Source organism: Malus domestica, chromosome 09 (genome assembly GCF_042453785.1).
Source record: "Malus domestica chromosome 09, GDT2T_hap1".
In the NCBI taxonomy this organism is placed as follows: Eukaryota; Viridiplantae; Streptophyta; class Magnoliopsida; order Rosales; family Rosaceae; genus Malus; species Malus domestica.
Genome location: NC_091669.1, coordinates 12,969,184 through 12,987,459, shown reverse-complemented (window position 1 = coordinate 12,987,459; position 18,276 = coordinate 12,969,184). Strand labels below are relative to the sequence as shown.

The following is an 18,276-nucleotide window of genomic DNA, read 5'->3' as shown; positions in this document are numbered from 1 at the left end:
CGATGAGCTTGAGAATTTTTGTACTTTCAGAAAAGGCATAAAGCTTTAACTGTTGAATGACCTTGAGAACTGTTATTTCTATTTTCTATATGTAAAGTGGAATCAATACAACCGCCAAGAAGATAATTCATGTCAAAATTTACATTTACAGATGCGGAATAATGAAGTATTAAACCAATCCATGAACAACAAAACAATTTGAGCTAAGCTGCGCCCTCCATCGCTAAGTTGACGGGCTTTGGTAAACCGTGCTTGGAATAACAGGTCTAGGGTTCAAGAGTGCCACAGGAAGAATTGGCCCAAAATCTTCTGCCTCTTCGGAATTCCAGCTTTCAAGGGGTATAGAGCTTCCATATTGCTCTGAAGATGACTCTGAAGCAACCTCCTCCACTGGTTCAACCTTTCCAACCACATCCAGTTTTGTCACAAACTGGTGATTCAAGAGCTCAGCAGCTGTCGATCTCTCGAAAGGGTCCCTCACTAGGCACTTTCCTAGAAAATCTTTAGCATCATCGGATAACCAGCCTGGAATATTGGGAACTTTTGAAGCAACAAGGGGCTCTGGTTCATCCAATTTAGAGCCATGTTTCCCTTCCCATGGCTGCCTCCCCATTAACATCCTGAGCACAACGCAACCTAATGCCCAAATATCGGAAGGCTGCTCCTGGACTCTGCAACAAACAGCTTCCGGAGACAAATACATCGATGTTCCTTGACATGTAAGCTTCTGCATAGCTGTCTTTTGCCAGCCCAAAGTCCCCAATTTTTGGCACAAAACCAGAACTGGAGGTGACAAGCAATATGTTTTCGGGCTTCAAATCACAATGCACATAACCACTTTCATGAATGTACTCAAGCCCACTCAAAATCGCTTTGGTATAATTCCTCACATCCGATTCACACAACCCTGAACCGCCGGATTTCTTGATCAAATCCCCAATTGTTCCTCCATCAGCATACTCCAAAAATACATTATACTTCACGTAACCATCGTCCCCAATGGTCAGATTTTTCCCATAGCTTCCGATAACATAAAGGCAGTCCCGAAATAGGTAAAGATACGAACTTTCCGTCGCCTGCTCACTCCATTCAGAGAAGGTTTTCACCGCCATCACCGTCGGGAAACCCTCGCAACCCAACTTCGGTTTTTTCACGGTCGCCAAATAAACCGACCCAAATCCGCCACTCCCGAGCTTCGGCCCTCGAACCCACTCGAATTCCGAACGGAAAAAACTCTTCTCTGGTTCATCCGGTCGATTCCTCTTCACCGAACCCATTGATTGTTTCCCCCTTTTCGTAAATTCAAAAACTTAAAGCTTTTCGATTGTTTTGTGATTCTGGGTTTGGAAAAAAGATCGAAAGAGGCACCGACCGAATGACAAAGAAAATAATCAGAGAAATTAGAGAAGCAACAGAGAGGCTGAACTGGTTGACGACGGAGGAGTGAAGTCGGCGGTGTCAGTGATCGACCCAGAAGACGAAGACGCAAGAATCGCGATTGAAATCAAATATTCTAGGGTTTCCGTGGATTGAAGGTTATTAAGAATATATTATAATTAAGGGTAAACTGTCGGTTTACCCCTGAACTTTCACCTCACTTTCGATTTCCCCCCTGAACTTTTCTATTGGAAAATTAAGGACTCAAACTAATTTTTTTAGCCAATTTGCCCCTACCGTTAGTTTTTCATATATTCCATCCATATTTCCGTTAAGTGAGACCATGTGCATAACATGTGAGGATAGTTAAGTCATTTCAATTTAAAAATGATTAAAAACTGAAAATAAATAATAATAATAATTTTCCCTCTATTTTTTCCCGCTAATTCCTATCCTCAATTTTAATTTTCCCTCTCATTCCTATGCATGAGAAATAACATATGGTGTTATTGTCTTCATAAGTAGCTAAGTTAATCTTTTTTTTGAAGCATGTACTACCATTTTTATTTTCTCTAACAAATTAATAATTTGACAAATGCTTATGGTGTTATTGTCTCCAAAGCAGTGCATTAATATAAGAAACATGTCCATAAAAAAGACTAGGGTTTCTTATATTAATGCACTGCTTTGGAGACAATAGCACCATTAGCATTTGTCAAATTATTAATTTGTTAGACAAAATAAAAATGGTAGACAATAACACCATATGTCATTTCTCATGCATAGGAATGAGAGGCAAAAATAAAATCGAGGATAGGAATTAGCAGGAAAAAATAGAGGGAAAGTTTTGCTTTTTTTATTATTTTTAGTTTTTTAATCATTTTTAAGAGTGAAATGACTTAACTACCCTCACATGTTGTGCACATGGTCTCACTTAACGGAAATATGGATGGAATATATGAAAAACTAACGGTAGGGGGCAAATTGGCTAAAAAAATTAGTTTGAGTCCTTAATTTTCCAATGGAAAAGTTCAGGGGGGAAATCGAAAGTGAGGTGAAAGTTCAGGGGGTAAACCGACAGTTTACTCTATAATTAATGTATAATATTGTATTTGTCTAATCTAGGAAAGGCTATTCCATGAATTATGGATCACACTTTATAGGATTAGAATCAGTTTTTGTCTTTTTCATTTTGTATTTGTATATATGGGCTCCTTACCCTCTGTTCTAAATATACAAAATATTCAGCCATATCATTCCTATCAATCCCAGGAACTACCTAGCTCTTTCTTATTTTGGTATCATCACAGGCTCTGCGATCCACTTCATCAAACCCTAACAAAATTACAAACACCATGACAGACAATCCAACACCCAACGCCAACAACCCTAGTATGGATTTATCACATCCATACTATGTTCATCCTTCAGATCACCCTGGCCATGTACTTGTTTCTGAAAAATTGAATGGCACCAATTATTCCTCCTGGAGCAAGTCTATGCTTCATGCCTTACGAGCCAAAAATAAAATTGGATTCATTGATGGATCCATTACACCCCCTCCCGAAGATGACAAACCAGGTGATTATGCCCTATGGGCACGCTGCAACAGCATGATCCTATCATGGATTTCGAATTCGGTAGAGTCTCATCTCTCGACCGGAGTTGTCCATGCCGAATCTGCATACACGATTTGGGAGGATTTCAAGCATCAATTTTCCCAGCAAAACACACCAACCATTTACCAAATCCAGAAACAGATTGCTTCTCTATCACAAGGCTCCCTCACCGTCTCAACGTACTTTACAGAACTTAAGCATCTCTGGACTCAACTCGATGCATATGAAGACCCCATCATCTGCAACCTGATGGATAAGCATCATGAGCAACGAGAAAAATACCGACTTATGCAATTTCTTATGGGCCTTAACGATGTTCATGACACCGTTCGCACCAGCATTCTCATGATGACGCCATTGCCCAATATTCATCAAGCTTATTCCTTTGTCAGCAATCACGAGCAACAACGCCAGTTGACGTCGGAACAACGCCAACCATTGCCATCAGATAATTTTTCCCTTGCTGCCGCAGCACAAACCCGTTCTGATCAACGCTGTGATCATTGCAACCGAGAGGGACACACCATCGATAATTGCCGCACTCTAAAATACCATTGCAATTTTTGTGACAAAAGAGGACATACAGAGGACAGGTGCAAAATCAAGAATGGCACGTGGGTGCCTCATCCCACTGGAGGAAATGGCAATACAAAAGGTCGCAAGCAAAGAGGCAATTCTTCTTCACGTCCTTTGCATGCCGCCCATGCAACGGAAACCACGTCAAGTCTTCAAGGGCCATCCATGCCGCAACCAACATATCCTTCTGCATCCACCAGTACCAATCCGTTGAGTGCACTCTCTGCGGATCAAATTCAACAGTTGACTCATGCTCTCTCCTTGCTTTCTTCTGGTAATGGGAACGCTTATGCAAATGCCGCAGGTCCGAATTCTCTTTCTGTTACTTCCATTAATTCTGTGTTTACTAAGCCATGGATCTTGGATAGTGGAGCTACAGACCATATCGTTTCTGATTCCACCTTATTTACTACCACCAAACCTCCATCTATACCCGTTGTTAATTTGCCCACTGGTTCTTCAATCCCAATCACTTGTACTGGCACAGTACCATTTAATTCTGATATCACTTTAGCCGATGTCTTGTGTGTTCCGTCTTTTAATCTCAATCTCATGTCCGCTAGCAAAGTCACTAACTCTCTCAATTGTTGTGCCATTTTGTTTCCCACCTTTTGTGTTTTGCAGGACTTGGCTTCAGGGAAGATGATTGGTTCGGGTAAGATGCGTGATGGTCTTTACTACATGTCACCTATACACCGAACACCTGCCTCTCATCAAGTTTCCCATCCTTCCTATTTATGGCACCAACGACTTGGGCATCCATCCCCTTCTCGTCTCAAATTAGCTTCGTCTTTATTACTTTCTCATGCTATTTCCATTGACAATACTTGTAGTGTCTGTCCTTTGGCCAAACAAACACGACTTCCGTTTTCTTTAAGTTCAATATCGACTCATGCACCATTTGTTTTATTACATTGTGACATATGGGGTCCTTACAAAATTCCCACTCACTCTGGGGCTCGTTTCTTTCTTACAATTGTGGACGATTTTAGTCGATGCACTTGGGTGTTTTTCATGTCTCACAAATCTGAGACCCAACATCTTTTAAAGTCCTTTCTCACCTTTGCTCACACTCAATTCCATGCCACAGTTAAAACCATCAGAGTAGACAATGGGTCTGAATTCTTATCTATGAAGGATTATTTTCAATCTAATGGGATCGAACTTCAACGCACTTGCGTTTACACACCCCAACAAAATGGGGTTGTTGAACGCAAACATCGCCATATTCTTACAGTGGCCCGTGCTTTACGCATTCAATCCAACATCCCCCTCATATTTTGGGGTGATTGCGTACTCACTGCCGTCTACCTCATCAATCGTTTACCTTCTCCGTTACTTTCCCACAAATCACCCTTTGAACTATTATACAAACGTCCACCATCCCTTGAGCATCTACGCGTGTTTGGTTGTCTCAGTTATGCTACCGTTGTACACCCTACCCACAAATTTGAACCTAGAGCACACCGGTGTGTTTTCGTTGGCTATCCCACAGGTCACAAAGGGTATAAACTTTACAACTTGGACACTAAAAAAATTTTGATCAGCCGTGATGTAATATTTCATGAGACTTCATTCCCATTTTCTAATCTTTCCCCTCCTGATTCTCATACCACTGCCCTTAATCCTATCCCTCAAGACCCCACCTCTTTTTATCCCCTTTCCCATTTCCCTCCACCGCTTCATGCACCTACCACCTTTGATCAACCTCCTCCCTTAACCACACCTGGCGATGACTCCTCCCTTGCCGACACTCCCACTCCCCATATCTCACATGGTCCCTCCTCCACCGACATCCCTCCCCAACCTGTGACCACCTCTCCTCCATTACTACACGTACCCCCTTCTCCTGCCCCCTCTCATGCCTCCCCTCCCGACCTTGATATTCCCATCTCTTCCCCACCCCTTCTCCCTTCTCTCCGACATTCCACTCGTCCTAAACAGCCACCGACATGGACTAAAGACTACCACATGTCTCACCAAGTCAATCATTCTTCTCTGGCACTACGTCCTGCAACAGGTACCCGTTATCCCATTTCTCATTTTCTTTCCAACTCTTGTTTCTCTTCTGCCCATTGCTCTTTTTTAGCTAACATTACAGGTCCATCTGAGCCCACCACATATGCTGAAGCTATCCTTGATCCACACTGGCAACAAGCTATGCATACCGAATTAGATGCGTTACAACGTAATCAAACTTGGGACTTGGTTCCCCTTCCTGCTGGTCATAAGCCTATCGGCTCCAAATGGGTTTTCAAAAAGAAGTACAAGTCTGACGGTTCTCTTGATCGTTACAAGGCTCGTGTTGTTGCAAAAGGATACACACAGGTTGAGGGCGTTGATTACCAGGAAACTTTTTCACCCACTGCCAAACTTACTACTCTGCGTTGTCTCATTACCGTTGCTGCTGCTCGTACTTGGTTCATTCACCAGTTAGATGTTCAAAATGCCTTTCTTCATGGCACTCTTCATGAAGAGGTCTACATGGAACCCCCTCCAGGTCTTCGCCGACAGGGGGAGAATCTTGTATGTCGGCTCAAAAAGTCCCTTTACGGACTCAAACAGGCATCTCGAACTTGGTTCACCACCTTCTCAGACGCTATTCAAAACGCCGGATATCATCAATCAAAAGCGGATTATTCCTTGTTCACCAAGGTTCGAGGTACTTCAATCACTGTTGTTCTTATTTATGTTGATGACATACTTATCACAGGAAATAATATCCAAGAGATGGAACAACTCAAAGCCTTTCTTCTCAAACGCTTCCGCATCAAAGACCTTGGCGATCTAAAGTATTTTCTGGGTATTGAGTTCGCACGCTCGGAAAAGGGAATTTTTATGTCACAGCGAAAATATGCACTCGACATTCTTCAAGACTCAGGGTTACTTGGTGTACGACCAGATCCTTTTCCAATGGAACAAAACTTAGCACTTACACCCACAGATGGAGCATTGTTAAATGATCCAACTAAATACAGAAGGTTAGTTGGGAGATTGATATATCTCACTGTTACTAGACCGGACATCGTTTATCCCGTTCGTACTTTGAGCCAATTTATGCACGAGCCACGAAAACCGCATTGGGATGCAGCTATGCGAATCCTTAGATATATCAAAGGCACTCCAGGTCAAGGTCTACTATTTTCAGCCAACAATAATCTAGACTTGAAAGCTTTTTGTGATTCTGATTGGGGAAGATGTCGTGCCACGAGAAGATCAGTTACGGGATATTGTATTTTTCTTGGCAATTCACTTATTTCTTGGAAGTCTAAGAAGCAAGATAATGTGTCCAGGTCATCAGCTGAGGCAGAATACCGTGCTATGGCAAATACTTGCCTAGAAATAACTTGGCTGCGATACATATTACAAGATTTACGAGTTCTCCAGAAAACTCCCGCTTCATTATTTTGTGATAATCAGGCAACTTTGTACATCGCAGCAAATCCTGTTTTTCACGAACGTACCAAGCATATTGAGATAGATTGCCATATTGTTCGAGAAAAATTACAAGCTGGTATAATTCGTCCTATGTATGTGCCTACATTCCTCCAGTTAGCTGATATTTTTACGAAGGCTTTAGGGAAGGATCAATTTGTGAAGCTGCGAGACAAGTTGGGCGTTCGTAATCTTCACTCTCCAACTTGAGGGGGAGTATTAAGAATATATTATAATTAATGTATAATATTGTATTTGTCTAATCTAGGAAAGGCTATTCCATGAATTATGGATCACACTTTATAGGATTAGAATCAGTTTTTGTCTTTTTCATTTTGTATTTGTATATATGGGCTCCTTACCCTCTGTTCTAAATATACAAAATATTCAGCCATATCATTCCTATCAATCCCAGGAACTACCTAGCTCTTTCTTATTTAAGGTCGGTTGCTATTGCTAATGTGTGCGGAGGATTTGGGGAATTATAGTTTCGTTTAGATTTCCTAGTGGGAGTTGGAATTCAGGCTTTTGGATTTATATAAGAAAACGCGTAGAGGGAATGATCGCTCCAACGGTCATATTTTCTTTCGCGCTGTTCTTACGCTCTAATTAAAAGAAAACATTTTCGTAAATTTGAAATATCTTCGCCCGTACATCTTACACCGCCAGGCCCATCTTGACCGTTTATTATGTAAAGAGTGTTTCTCTCTCTCTCTCTCTCTCTCTCGGAGTGGGACTTCTAACTTTACTCAATATAAGTTTACTCTACTAGGACTATACTAATTAGATATTCCCTAATTAACAAGAGGTTAATGAACACTAAGTATGGAGTTTCATACTTTGCATTGTAATTTACGTAAAACGATTTTGAGGCTTCAGACTCTACACTGTAGATTTCGTTTTATTATCGTTAAATTAATCACATTTAATATTTTTAAGGACTTTAGTATGATTACTGACATTAGACCCCATTTTATTTTCTCATTTTTTATCGTAACATGTTTTACATCAGGTTAATCGCTTATGACTCAATGTTTTACTCGTGTTTGGGCTGAGATCTAAACTCTAACTCATAAGCTCTACCACTAACCCTAACAAACATTTTAAAACCCTAAACTCAAACCACCCATAAACCACTACAAGGCCTATTTCTCCTGTCTGAAAACGGGGTTTGGAACCAAAGTTCTACTCAAGATGATGGATGGGGCAATTCAGGTGAAATCCAATGTAAACCTAACTTTCTATTCACTTGTGAGATTCAAGCGGTCTGAGATGGACCACCACCACTCCAAAATAACCAAATCAAACTTACGTAATTCTTGCAAAAAGAAAATATAATACTCAATTAGACATGAAAGAGAAATCAAAACAAAAAGCATCCAAGAGATCAAACCAATAAGCACAAACAAAAAATTCAACTTCAATTTATTAAATAAAAACAGTGTTACACAATAATAAAGCGAAAAAAGCAATGCATAGCTCAAATCCACTAAACTACATAAACAAAAGCTGTAATGCAAAAGTCTGAACCCACATAATTTAAGAGTGAGCACGACTGTAATTTTGTTAAAGGAGAAATGTAAATTTTGAAAAACTTTTTTTTTTAATATATTATTAAGGGAAGGAGGGTTTAAAACTATTAAAATAATTTAAGAAAGAAATTTCAAACCCGGAACACATGAGTTGAATCTCAACACAGTATCCACTAGGATATTCGACTCCATGCAGTAATTTTTGAAAACTGCATAAGTCCCATCTATAAAAAAAAATCTAAATTAACAATACATATTCATAGACAAAATGCATATTTGCTCTTTTAAAGTTGTGCATTTGGGTGTTAGTTTTGTCATTCCATACTACCAAACACTTGGAAAGAAAACTAACATTTTAAAAGCACTTTTGACTTTTGGAGGGGCAACTCGTTTTTAAAATTCTGGTCCCTTCCATGCTCCGCCACTGCCGGCGAGGGAGGCGGCGGAGCTGGCGAGAAAGTTGGGTTAGGAGGCACCATTGTTTTGAGTATCACACACAAACACAAACATAATTTGCATAATGAAACATACCCTGATATAACTTTTTACATCATATTACACATCAACACAAATTTTGTTGTTGTCTTCCCAAATTCACACACTACGAGTAAGCTATAACTAGACAGTAGTATCTACGCCGGCTTCAACCGCGCATGGATACTTACAGTGCTTTACATGGATATGTGCACCCAAATATACGTAAATGTAAAATCAGAAAATACATCACAGTAGCTTCAATCATCTGGCTCTTCTTCTTGCAAAGAAGACGCGGTAGCTGTCTTGTATATCTTGCAGACGGTTTTCCACAGAACCAGCAAATGTCTACCCCTGTTTCAAGAATCGCACATTTTATAAACTTTTCAACGAAAACTAGGACACTTAATTACCATCGGTTTGGTGCAGGCATTGAGTTTTCATCAATCAACGCCGCTGTTGTTTCTTATTCTTGAAATTTCTTGTAAAAGGTGCCATTCTTGAAAAGAAAAGGTAAAACTTTTGCTTGTTCTAAGGTAATGCTTCTTCCTTCTGTCAACCACCCGCACTCCGCAAGCAAAACCTTCAAGCCAAATGGATTGAGCAATGTCTGCCCCTATCTATACCCCCTCAGCTTCTGAGGTTTGGACATCTGCGTGTTAAAGGGTAAAAGATTAACATCCGACTAGGATAATCAGTATAAAATAAGAAACATATAAATCCATTAAGCTCGTGTAACAATTGTACAGCCTGAGACGATGTTTCCAACAGACGATGCTAGATTAAGAAGCCATATGAGAGACAGTCTTCTACAAGATGCAGATAAAATGGGAAATTGACTCACCTTCACCGGATAGCTGTTGAAACCGAACAACTATGTGTTTCCCATAAGTATATTTCTTCAGAGCATCAATATGAACTCTTATAAGTTTGAGCAGTATTTCCCGCTGTCTATCATTGCTTGTTTCAAGAACCTTCTGAACCACATAATTGGCAAATTGGTCCTTCATCATTGGCTGGAACATAAAAAAACAATGGAACTCAATATGCAGAAATCATAATTCAACCAGCATTATGCAGCATTCAATATCTACACTTTCAAACTCCGCACGGTCCCCCCAAAACTTAAGCAGAATCTTCAATACTCATGCTATTAAAATACCAGAGTGTGTTTATAAATTTTTTGGAAACAAACGAAATCTACTCATATGGAAACGCACAACTGGATGTTTCCTAATTGGCTCAAGTTTCAAACCATAATTATTATGCTGCCTTTGAGCCAAATCCTCCTATCTAACTGATATCTAATGTTGATGGGCAAATAAGCTTTATCGAGAATAAAAAACCTGAATACATGGGATAACCTATCATATGCGTCTTTGCTTCACTTACCAACAGGCTATCATTTTCTTCCATTTGTCCAATGATTTCCTCAATCAAGAGCTCCCGCTCAGCAGTATCACCATACTCCAGACACTTCTCAACAACATTTGATGCATATTTATGCTGACTCAATCGTACAATCTTCCCAACCAACTTGGTGATAATTTGGCTTCTTTCGTTGGGCTTTCCCCTTTCCAGAACATGCTGTAAGCAGTATGATCCATCTTTATATTCCATTCAATTAGAAATGATAGAAACTTAGGCAATGCAAGGACACATGAAGAAGAAAACATAAATTAGAAACCAAAAGGAACCATCTCCTATAACGATTTTAATGCTCCAATGCATCACTGTTACTATTCTGTCGTAACCTCATTTTTTCACAACTTATTTTAAGTAAACTCTATCATCATAAGGTGAAGGGGACAAGCTAGTCTTCAGGAAGTCCATTCTTCAAAAACTAGTCTTTAACTTCAAATTATACCGATGAATATTCCAGCACCACCCTTTTCTTCTCTCTCTTGATTGGATAGACACCACATATGACATATTAGGTTTGATTTTAATATAACTATAATAACAATTGACATAACAAAGAACCGATTAGCCCTCACCCTCAAACCATTGCGGACATTTGAAGAAAAGTATTTTTGTGATATTTGTGTGATATTGTTCAAGAATTTTACCACCTGGCAGCATTTTCAGAATTCTAGATCAGTGTAGTCACTTTCCAAGTGCTAAGATTACATACAGGAAATTAAGAACGATACTTAACTGCAAAGCAATCAAATTAGGGTTTAGGGTGTCCGTGGAACCTCTCTCTTAGCAAAGAAAGAATCGAGGAATCAAATAGTTACCTTGTTCTAAATAAAAGAAGCAACAGACAGCAAAAGTAGAAGGTAGAAACCAACCTGGGTAACATAATTGCCATACTGATCTTGAGCAAGATCATAAGTAGATTCCAAGATCTCATCAACTATACACTGACTTTGAAGGTCATCCGAACAATGCTCCAAAACTCTCTAGCAAGTTAAAGTGTAATGTTTCAAAACCTGATCTACAAAATCTAACTGGAGACTTCGTAACGGAATACTGTTGCTATTACCTGTATGACACGACAGCCATAGGGATGAGTAGAAAGTGTGGCAACTTGTCCTTGGAAAGCAGAAATGATAAATCCAATTTTCTCTGTGGGAATGCATTCTATACACTTCTGTATTACATGATTTCCATTTTGATCTCGTACACATGTCATGACATGTCCATCAAGCTCATGCACAAGTTGTATTTTCTGGTCTAGCTCAATAACTTCGAGAGCCTAATAGAAACATCCAGCACAGACTTAAGAAGAAAACATTCGGACTATATAAAGCATAAGAACAATTTTTCCCAGACTAATAAAGAGATGTTCCCTCCAAATCTGTATATAGTATTGTTCATTGTTTACCCAGCAAAGGGTTTTGAAAGAACTCCTGAAAGTTTATCTTCCGTACTTCAAAAAACCTATTTTAGAACCCCTCTTCAACCCCATCAACTCTTGCAGTATAAACCTTTTGTATAAGTAACACATCCCTTGGTAAAAATCTCATAAGCAGAAAATAGCATGTTCATCGGACTTAAATAAACATATTTACTATGAAAACATCAAGTTTTAGCATACCTTCTGGATTACACGACAACCATACATCTGCAAACTTAAGGGCAACACTTGCCCAGCAAGTTGATCTGCAAGCTCCTTTTTCTGCTCAGGACTCCCATATTCAAAAAACTGTAACACACAAAAAAAAAAAAAACAAGAATCATACAATTTTAATAGGCCATCCACAGAATTCACAAGTCCATAAGGATGATATGTGATGCAAAAAAAATGTACTTAAGCAGACACAAATTATGAATTCCTACCTTTTGAATAACATAATTCCCAAACACATCCGTCATTAATTTTGAAGCACGTGGAAGAATCTCTTTGAAAACAGATGCCTTGTTTTCAGAACTGCAGTACTCTAGCTTCTGTTGAATAAATCGACTCCCATGTTGATCGACACTGTAGTTATATATGAATATTAAAAAATAATAGAACAAACACAAACGTTATGTACAAGCAAAGGAAAAGCAAATGTGGACAAGCAATACCTGAAATCAACAATGCGCCCAGCTATATCAGAAAGTTCAAATTTACGGGGATTACTAGATTTCAGTTCTTCAAGTAAAGAGTGTCTTCTAGGATCATCCAAGATGGAGCTTCTCTGCCCTTGCCACCCAGAATATACTCCACTAACAGAACCTTCAGGAGACCTCAATTCATATTTCCGACCAAGATGATTCATTCTGCCCATTGGAGATGATGGCAATATTGGACTACCAAGATGTGAGGCTGGAAACTGTGTCACTACATCCATGCCAGAAGGATGTCCATAATAACCACTACCATTGTTTCCCAAACTCCTTGGACTTAGAATACCCAGATTACCATTAGTTGAAGTGTGGAATTTTGGGTCAGCCCTATAAGCATTAACATTTAATTCTTGTTGCGAAAGTTGGCCTCTGACAACAGCCCTTGACGCCAAGTGACCATAAGGAATTGAAGCACCATATGAATCCTCCAACAGACGAGGATAGTATTGCGTATAAAGGGGATCCACAAAAGGTGGCTGGAGCACTGGCCCATGTTGCCCATAAGATCTACTGGGGTGTTGCATATCACCTTCATGGGGAATCCTCTCCCCTCTTGAAACATCAGCAGTTCGACCATTGAAACTTGGCCCCAAAGTAGCATCAAAGAGCATTTGAAAAGACCCATGAGAAGCATACCCAGGCATATATGAAGGAAGATAAGTAGAACCTAAAGCATATCCACCCATTCCATATTGTGTAGGAAACGCACCAGACGACTGATAATTTGAGTAGAATGGACTTCCTGAAGTCATATATGCTGTGGTTGTACCATACAAGGGAGGTGTGACACCAGGTGAGTGCAATGATGGTTGTGTCTCAATAGAAGAGAATTTTGGGTAGCCGTGGGGAAGATTTTGCATTCTGCTTTGCAAATGATTCATTCCTTGTGAAACTAATTGTGCCTGGAACCCCTGAAGTTGATATGGAACCCCTTGTTGTGTAGACAAATTGTGCTGTGGTACATACCTCCCATAAGATTGTTCTTGTTGATTGTTATTGTTGGTATCAACTTTAGCTGCTCTCGCTCTGGAAAGATCCAACCGAAGGTCACCATTAATCGATGCATTATTCCCCGACCCACCATGCTCAATGTTAGATTCATCTTTCTGTAGGTTCCCTGTAACATCACGATGTTGAGCACTTGGGGAGGTGGTAGGCAAAGGAACATCATTTGGTATGAACCCACGAGCAAGCGCGTCCGAGGCACTTGTATCTGGACAATCATTGATAGAGTTTGAATTTGGTTCAGGTAATTTTGACTTGTTGACAGAAGAAGCATTTGGTGAAAGTGAATTTACATCACTATCAATTGGTTCATCTGTTGTTCCAAGACTTGATGTGAGGGAGTGATTATATACAGGAGATGGAGTCCGGGGGAAGTCTTGCTAAAACAAACCACCATGAAGATAAAACGTATAAATACAGGGCAACACATACTGGAAAATTATAGCTGATACATTAAATGAAAATTTTTTAATTGGCCAAAGGAGCTATGAAATTCTGAACTGTGTGGTTAATCATGAATACAGGAATCCAAATGTAGTAGTCATACGTTATAGCTAAATGCAAAAAGAAAATAGTAAAATAAACAAAAGAGGAGTTAAACATGGTTAGCATAAGTAAGACATTATATTTTTTATAAAAGTTATACCTACTAAACCACTTAGTTTAACTCCTACCTGTATGAGATCCAATAGACTCTTATTATAACTTGCCAAAGAAACCGTGTCCTTGACAGGCATTACTGCAACACCATCTTCTGCCAAGTTATCATTAGAGTTTCTGGATGAACTAGCATCATTAGGGTCCTCCTGAAGAGTTGAGAGAGAACCTTGAGAAAGATGCAAGGACCCACTGGCGCTGTCATCTAAAGAAGTCAGTCTCCCTTTGGTTCCTAGACCACCACTATGGCGGACGACATGATGATTCTCCCGTACAGTAAGTGGTGGAGGCGGCTTTGCATTCAAGTTCATATTTGATAAGTAGTATGCCATATAAGCTGGGTCTGAACGCAGTTTTTCTTCATTCTCAACATTATCCAGAGTGTTGTTTAAATTAGTCAAGCTTGTTTTCATGCTGGAGTTCTGTTGACTTAATAGGTTTTCAATAGAGGAAAAGGAACCTTCCATACTTGGTGGAGCACTACCACTTCGACTGGGTATAACTTCAGCTCTCTCTCTCTTAAAGCCATGCCCCTTTGAAACGAAGCCCGACTCCTCTGCTGTCATACTTCTCAGTGGAGATCCAAATGTTGCAGCATCCTTAGATGGGGGCCACTTCTTTCCCCTGCTGCTTTCTACCATTCTCAGGAGACCCTCAGTTGCCATCCTACCAGAATAATGATGATTTTTATTTATCAGCAATTACCTTCAAAAACTGTTCGGCATATCAAATTCATGTTATGCTTCTTCCAAAAGCCCACAATTGCAAGTCATAATTCAATCCAAGAAGGCAGCGCACACACAGAATCTAAATAATGCAGTCGCAACAAGAAGCCCCTGCATACAGAACATAGTTTATGAATCATCCACATCATGTCACTTCTGTACACATGTTCACAGAGATTGAAAATACAAAATGTGTTGCAAAATCTTTTCCATAAAGCATAAACTAGTTCTGCATTGTTAACGTCAGCACAGACACCATTGAGAAGACCACAAACAAATGCAGAAACATGTGTCCAAATCTATCATGAAAAGTTGAAAACTATCACATATCTAATACGTAAACAGTAACCAATCTATCAAAATGGAAAACAAGCATAAGAGTACTGAAACATAAGTAAATCCTTCCACATTCTTCTTCTCAAATTATAAGACTCGCATTGCATGCCAATAAATGAACTTCCTCCCACTACAACACTTAATTGCCTACATTTTGACCAGAAAATTAGTCTGGGTCTAAAAGACTAGTTGTAGAAACTTGTTATTTTCGGTTCCTTCTAAAATTTAACCATCTAACGATCAATTTGTGTTTCGAACCTATATTACCCTACCAACTTCTCGACCACAGTGTATGAGTAACAGTACTAAACACACGGAAACCATTTAGTCTTACGGTAATGGGGATAAATATACACTCTATTCGTGCAAGAATAATGTCATCTAGAGAACCATTTCTTCTATCAAAAGAACCAACTTAACACATGGAAACCATCAAATTCAGATTTATTATACTGCTTCTCCTTTAAATGCTCTCTGCTGCATACAATTCATGAATTGTGTCTGACTCACCCAACTGCCTTTTCTGAACTATGGTCAATAACCAATTACATTCGACTAAGTAGGGCCGAAGTAATTGTTCATATGGCTTACACTGTCTCCTATGTATATGTTTTCGACTCTAATAAAGTACACCACTCTTGTTTCAGCTTCCCAACCTATAAGGATGCTAACTTCATCATACAGCACTACCGTTAAATGCATTTCTTTCCGAAATCAAATTAAGAAAAAATTTCGACATTCACATGCCACGACAATTACACTGTTCCATGAAGTAACCTCACAATCACAGCCAATTGACACAAAACTCGTAACGGTCTACTCGAAAGCGAAATTCAACCCATTAATCACACTCATTTAACACCCTATATACATAGAATTTGAACAAATTTCCAAAAACCAACAAACCCAACAAAAATATATTAAAAATAAAAGTAACTAAGTTCCCAATAGTATAATCCATCAGAAAAATACAAACTTGCATATATTTGAGTATAAAGAACATGAGAAAGAAGCAGGGGATGCAAAAATTTGAGAATTAATACTAAAAATTTAAGCAGAAAAAGGATTGGAATGTCTCACCAGGTAATGGCAGCAGCAATTGTTCAAAGTCTGAAACTTTGAAAGAGAAATTGCTTTAAAGAGAGAGGAATTGTTCAAAAGGTTTGCTTTAAAGAGAGAGAAAGTTTAGGAGAGAGAAAGTCTTTGCAGAGAAATTGCTGGAGACTTGAGAAGAAGCAGACAGAGTTTTTCTTTCTTTGGAAAATACAGAACTGTTCGCTTGCATAACATTCTCATTTCCCAGGGTTTGGAGTTTTTAATATTTAAATGTTTTTTGTTTTTGTTTATGTTTTTTCAGTGTCGTTCAAAGAATATTAGAGTTTATTCTGGTTATTTATGTAATAAAATGACATAAATGCCCATGTTTTTTGCCGAAAATAAATTAATGTCCTAATATGGATGCTCTGCATAGGGGTAATTTCGTCCAGACAACACGTGGTGAGTCGAGGTTTGCCCAAGCAAAAGTTTTCAAACACGTGGCAACCTGGTTGTTGTTGACTTTTGTTGGGTTTTCAAAGACTTGAGGGAGTGTTTGGATGTATTTGAATGTGTCAGAGGAATATGCCCAAAATTTGTCGGGCATTTACTTGGATTTTGATTCATGTTTCTTGAGAAGTTACTGGCTATGATACTTGAAGCATCAATGGTCTTGTTTATGTTGTTTATAAACAAAGTTAACTGTAGTCGCTCAGTATTACAATCTGGTAATATTTATGTTCACTTGAAAGTATGATGTTTTAGGTTCAAATCTTGTAGATGTCAAATTTAATATCAAATTAAGCTGCCCGTTATATAGAGATTTTATTTGAAAACTCCATACAACTCTTATAATCAAAGCAATAAAACTCTTATCATCAAAACACCTCTATTGGGTTCTCTGAATGAGATTCTCCATCTTCAATCACCGTATTCTATCTAAGATAAAAATAAATAAATAAACCGCTAAGAGCTCGTAAATCTAGAGAATTAAAAGAGTTCTTAAAGTTACAATTGAAGATGCTCTCACCTCTCCATACACTTGGCCATTTAGTGGACAATCCACTTGGCTACTTCGGGACGAAAACTGTCACCTTCATGTATAGTTAGCATCCTCACTTTCTACTGATTATTATTATATTAATTTTTCTAACCTACTACTACTATAATCTTACGCAATCATCCTTGTAATTAAATAACAATTTTTGCTCTCAACCAAAAATGATAATTGATAAATGTAGTTTAATGACAATTTTACCCTTATATCATTGCAAATTATGGAGCAAAAAATAATCGAGAAAAATATGGAGGCAACACGTGGATTCTAAGGTAAAAAAAGATAAAATTACCCTCGAAGCACACCGAATCTTTTACTCAAAAGCAATGGACAATCAAGGTCAAAAGTAATCAAAATAGGTATCTATTCAAAACCGAATCATTGCTCACGCAGAGAATTGCTCACATGAGACTATTGGCTTCTGCTAAAGCAGTGTGGAGTTTAGTTTGTTAATTTTAAGTGGTTTTTTTTTTAAATAACAAGATTTTTTTTTCTAGTAGTATTTCTCTTTACTTGTAAGTGAGAGGTTCGATTCTCATCAAATGCTAAGCTCACCATCTCCCCTTAGTGTAGATAATATCGTTTGTTACAAAAAAAAATTATCTCTACCAGCGCATTGTAAGAGAAAAAATCAAACTCAAGACCTTGGATACATAAACAAAATTGTAAGCCCCTGACCCCAGTACTAGGATATGAGAAATGCTAAGGAGGCCCTCTATGGACTCTCCGCTGCCTCATGTTTTTGGCACAATGTTTTATAATATTGACACGAGAATTGTACAAAAAAAAACATGAGGTAGCAGATAGTTCATGAAGAGTCCACTTTGAGAGAGTCTCATTAGCATTTCCCATCAGATATTAAAGTGCCTAGTGTGACAGCTTTTATTTTC

General features: G+C 38.8%; 1 protein-coding gene and 1 pseudogene across 2 annotated transcripts; both read right to left on the bottom strand.

Annotated features, from left to right (window-relative positions):
- Positions 1-102: 102 nt before the first annotated feature.
- On the bottom strand, positions 103-1,414 carry LOC103429286 (mitogen-activated protein kinase kinase kinase 20-like; annotated as a pseudogene).
- Positions 1,415-9,051: 7,637 nt separating this feature from the next.
- Positions 9,052-16,639, bottom strand: LOC103443350 (pumilio homolog 5). Of its 2 annotated transcripts, none has more exons than XM_008382179.4 (10): positions 16,375-16,639; positions 14,251-15,069; positions 12,530-13,956; positions 12,299-12,440; positions 12,057-12,164; positions 11,502-11,714; positions 11,308-11,418; positions 10,406-10,600; positions 9,858-10,029; positions 9,052-9,665 (listed from the first exon to the last, which is right to left on the bottom strand). In XM_008382179.4, the coding sequence occupies exons 2-10, from the start codon at positions 14,896-14,898 to the stop codon at positions 9,634-9,636; spliced, it is 3,048 nt and encodes a 1,015-aa protein (XP_008380401.3). In that variant the 5' UTR covers positions 14,899-15,069; positions 16,375-16,639; the 3' UTR covers positions 9,052-9,633. The 2 variants fall into 2 exon arrangements, with proteins under 2 accessions (XP_008380401.3, XP_017190102.3); XM_017334613.3 differs by having other exon boundaries at positions 14,251-14,899; positions 16,375-16,580.
- Positions 16,640-18,276: the final 1,637 nt, after the last annotated feature.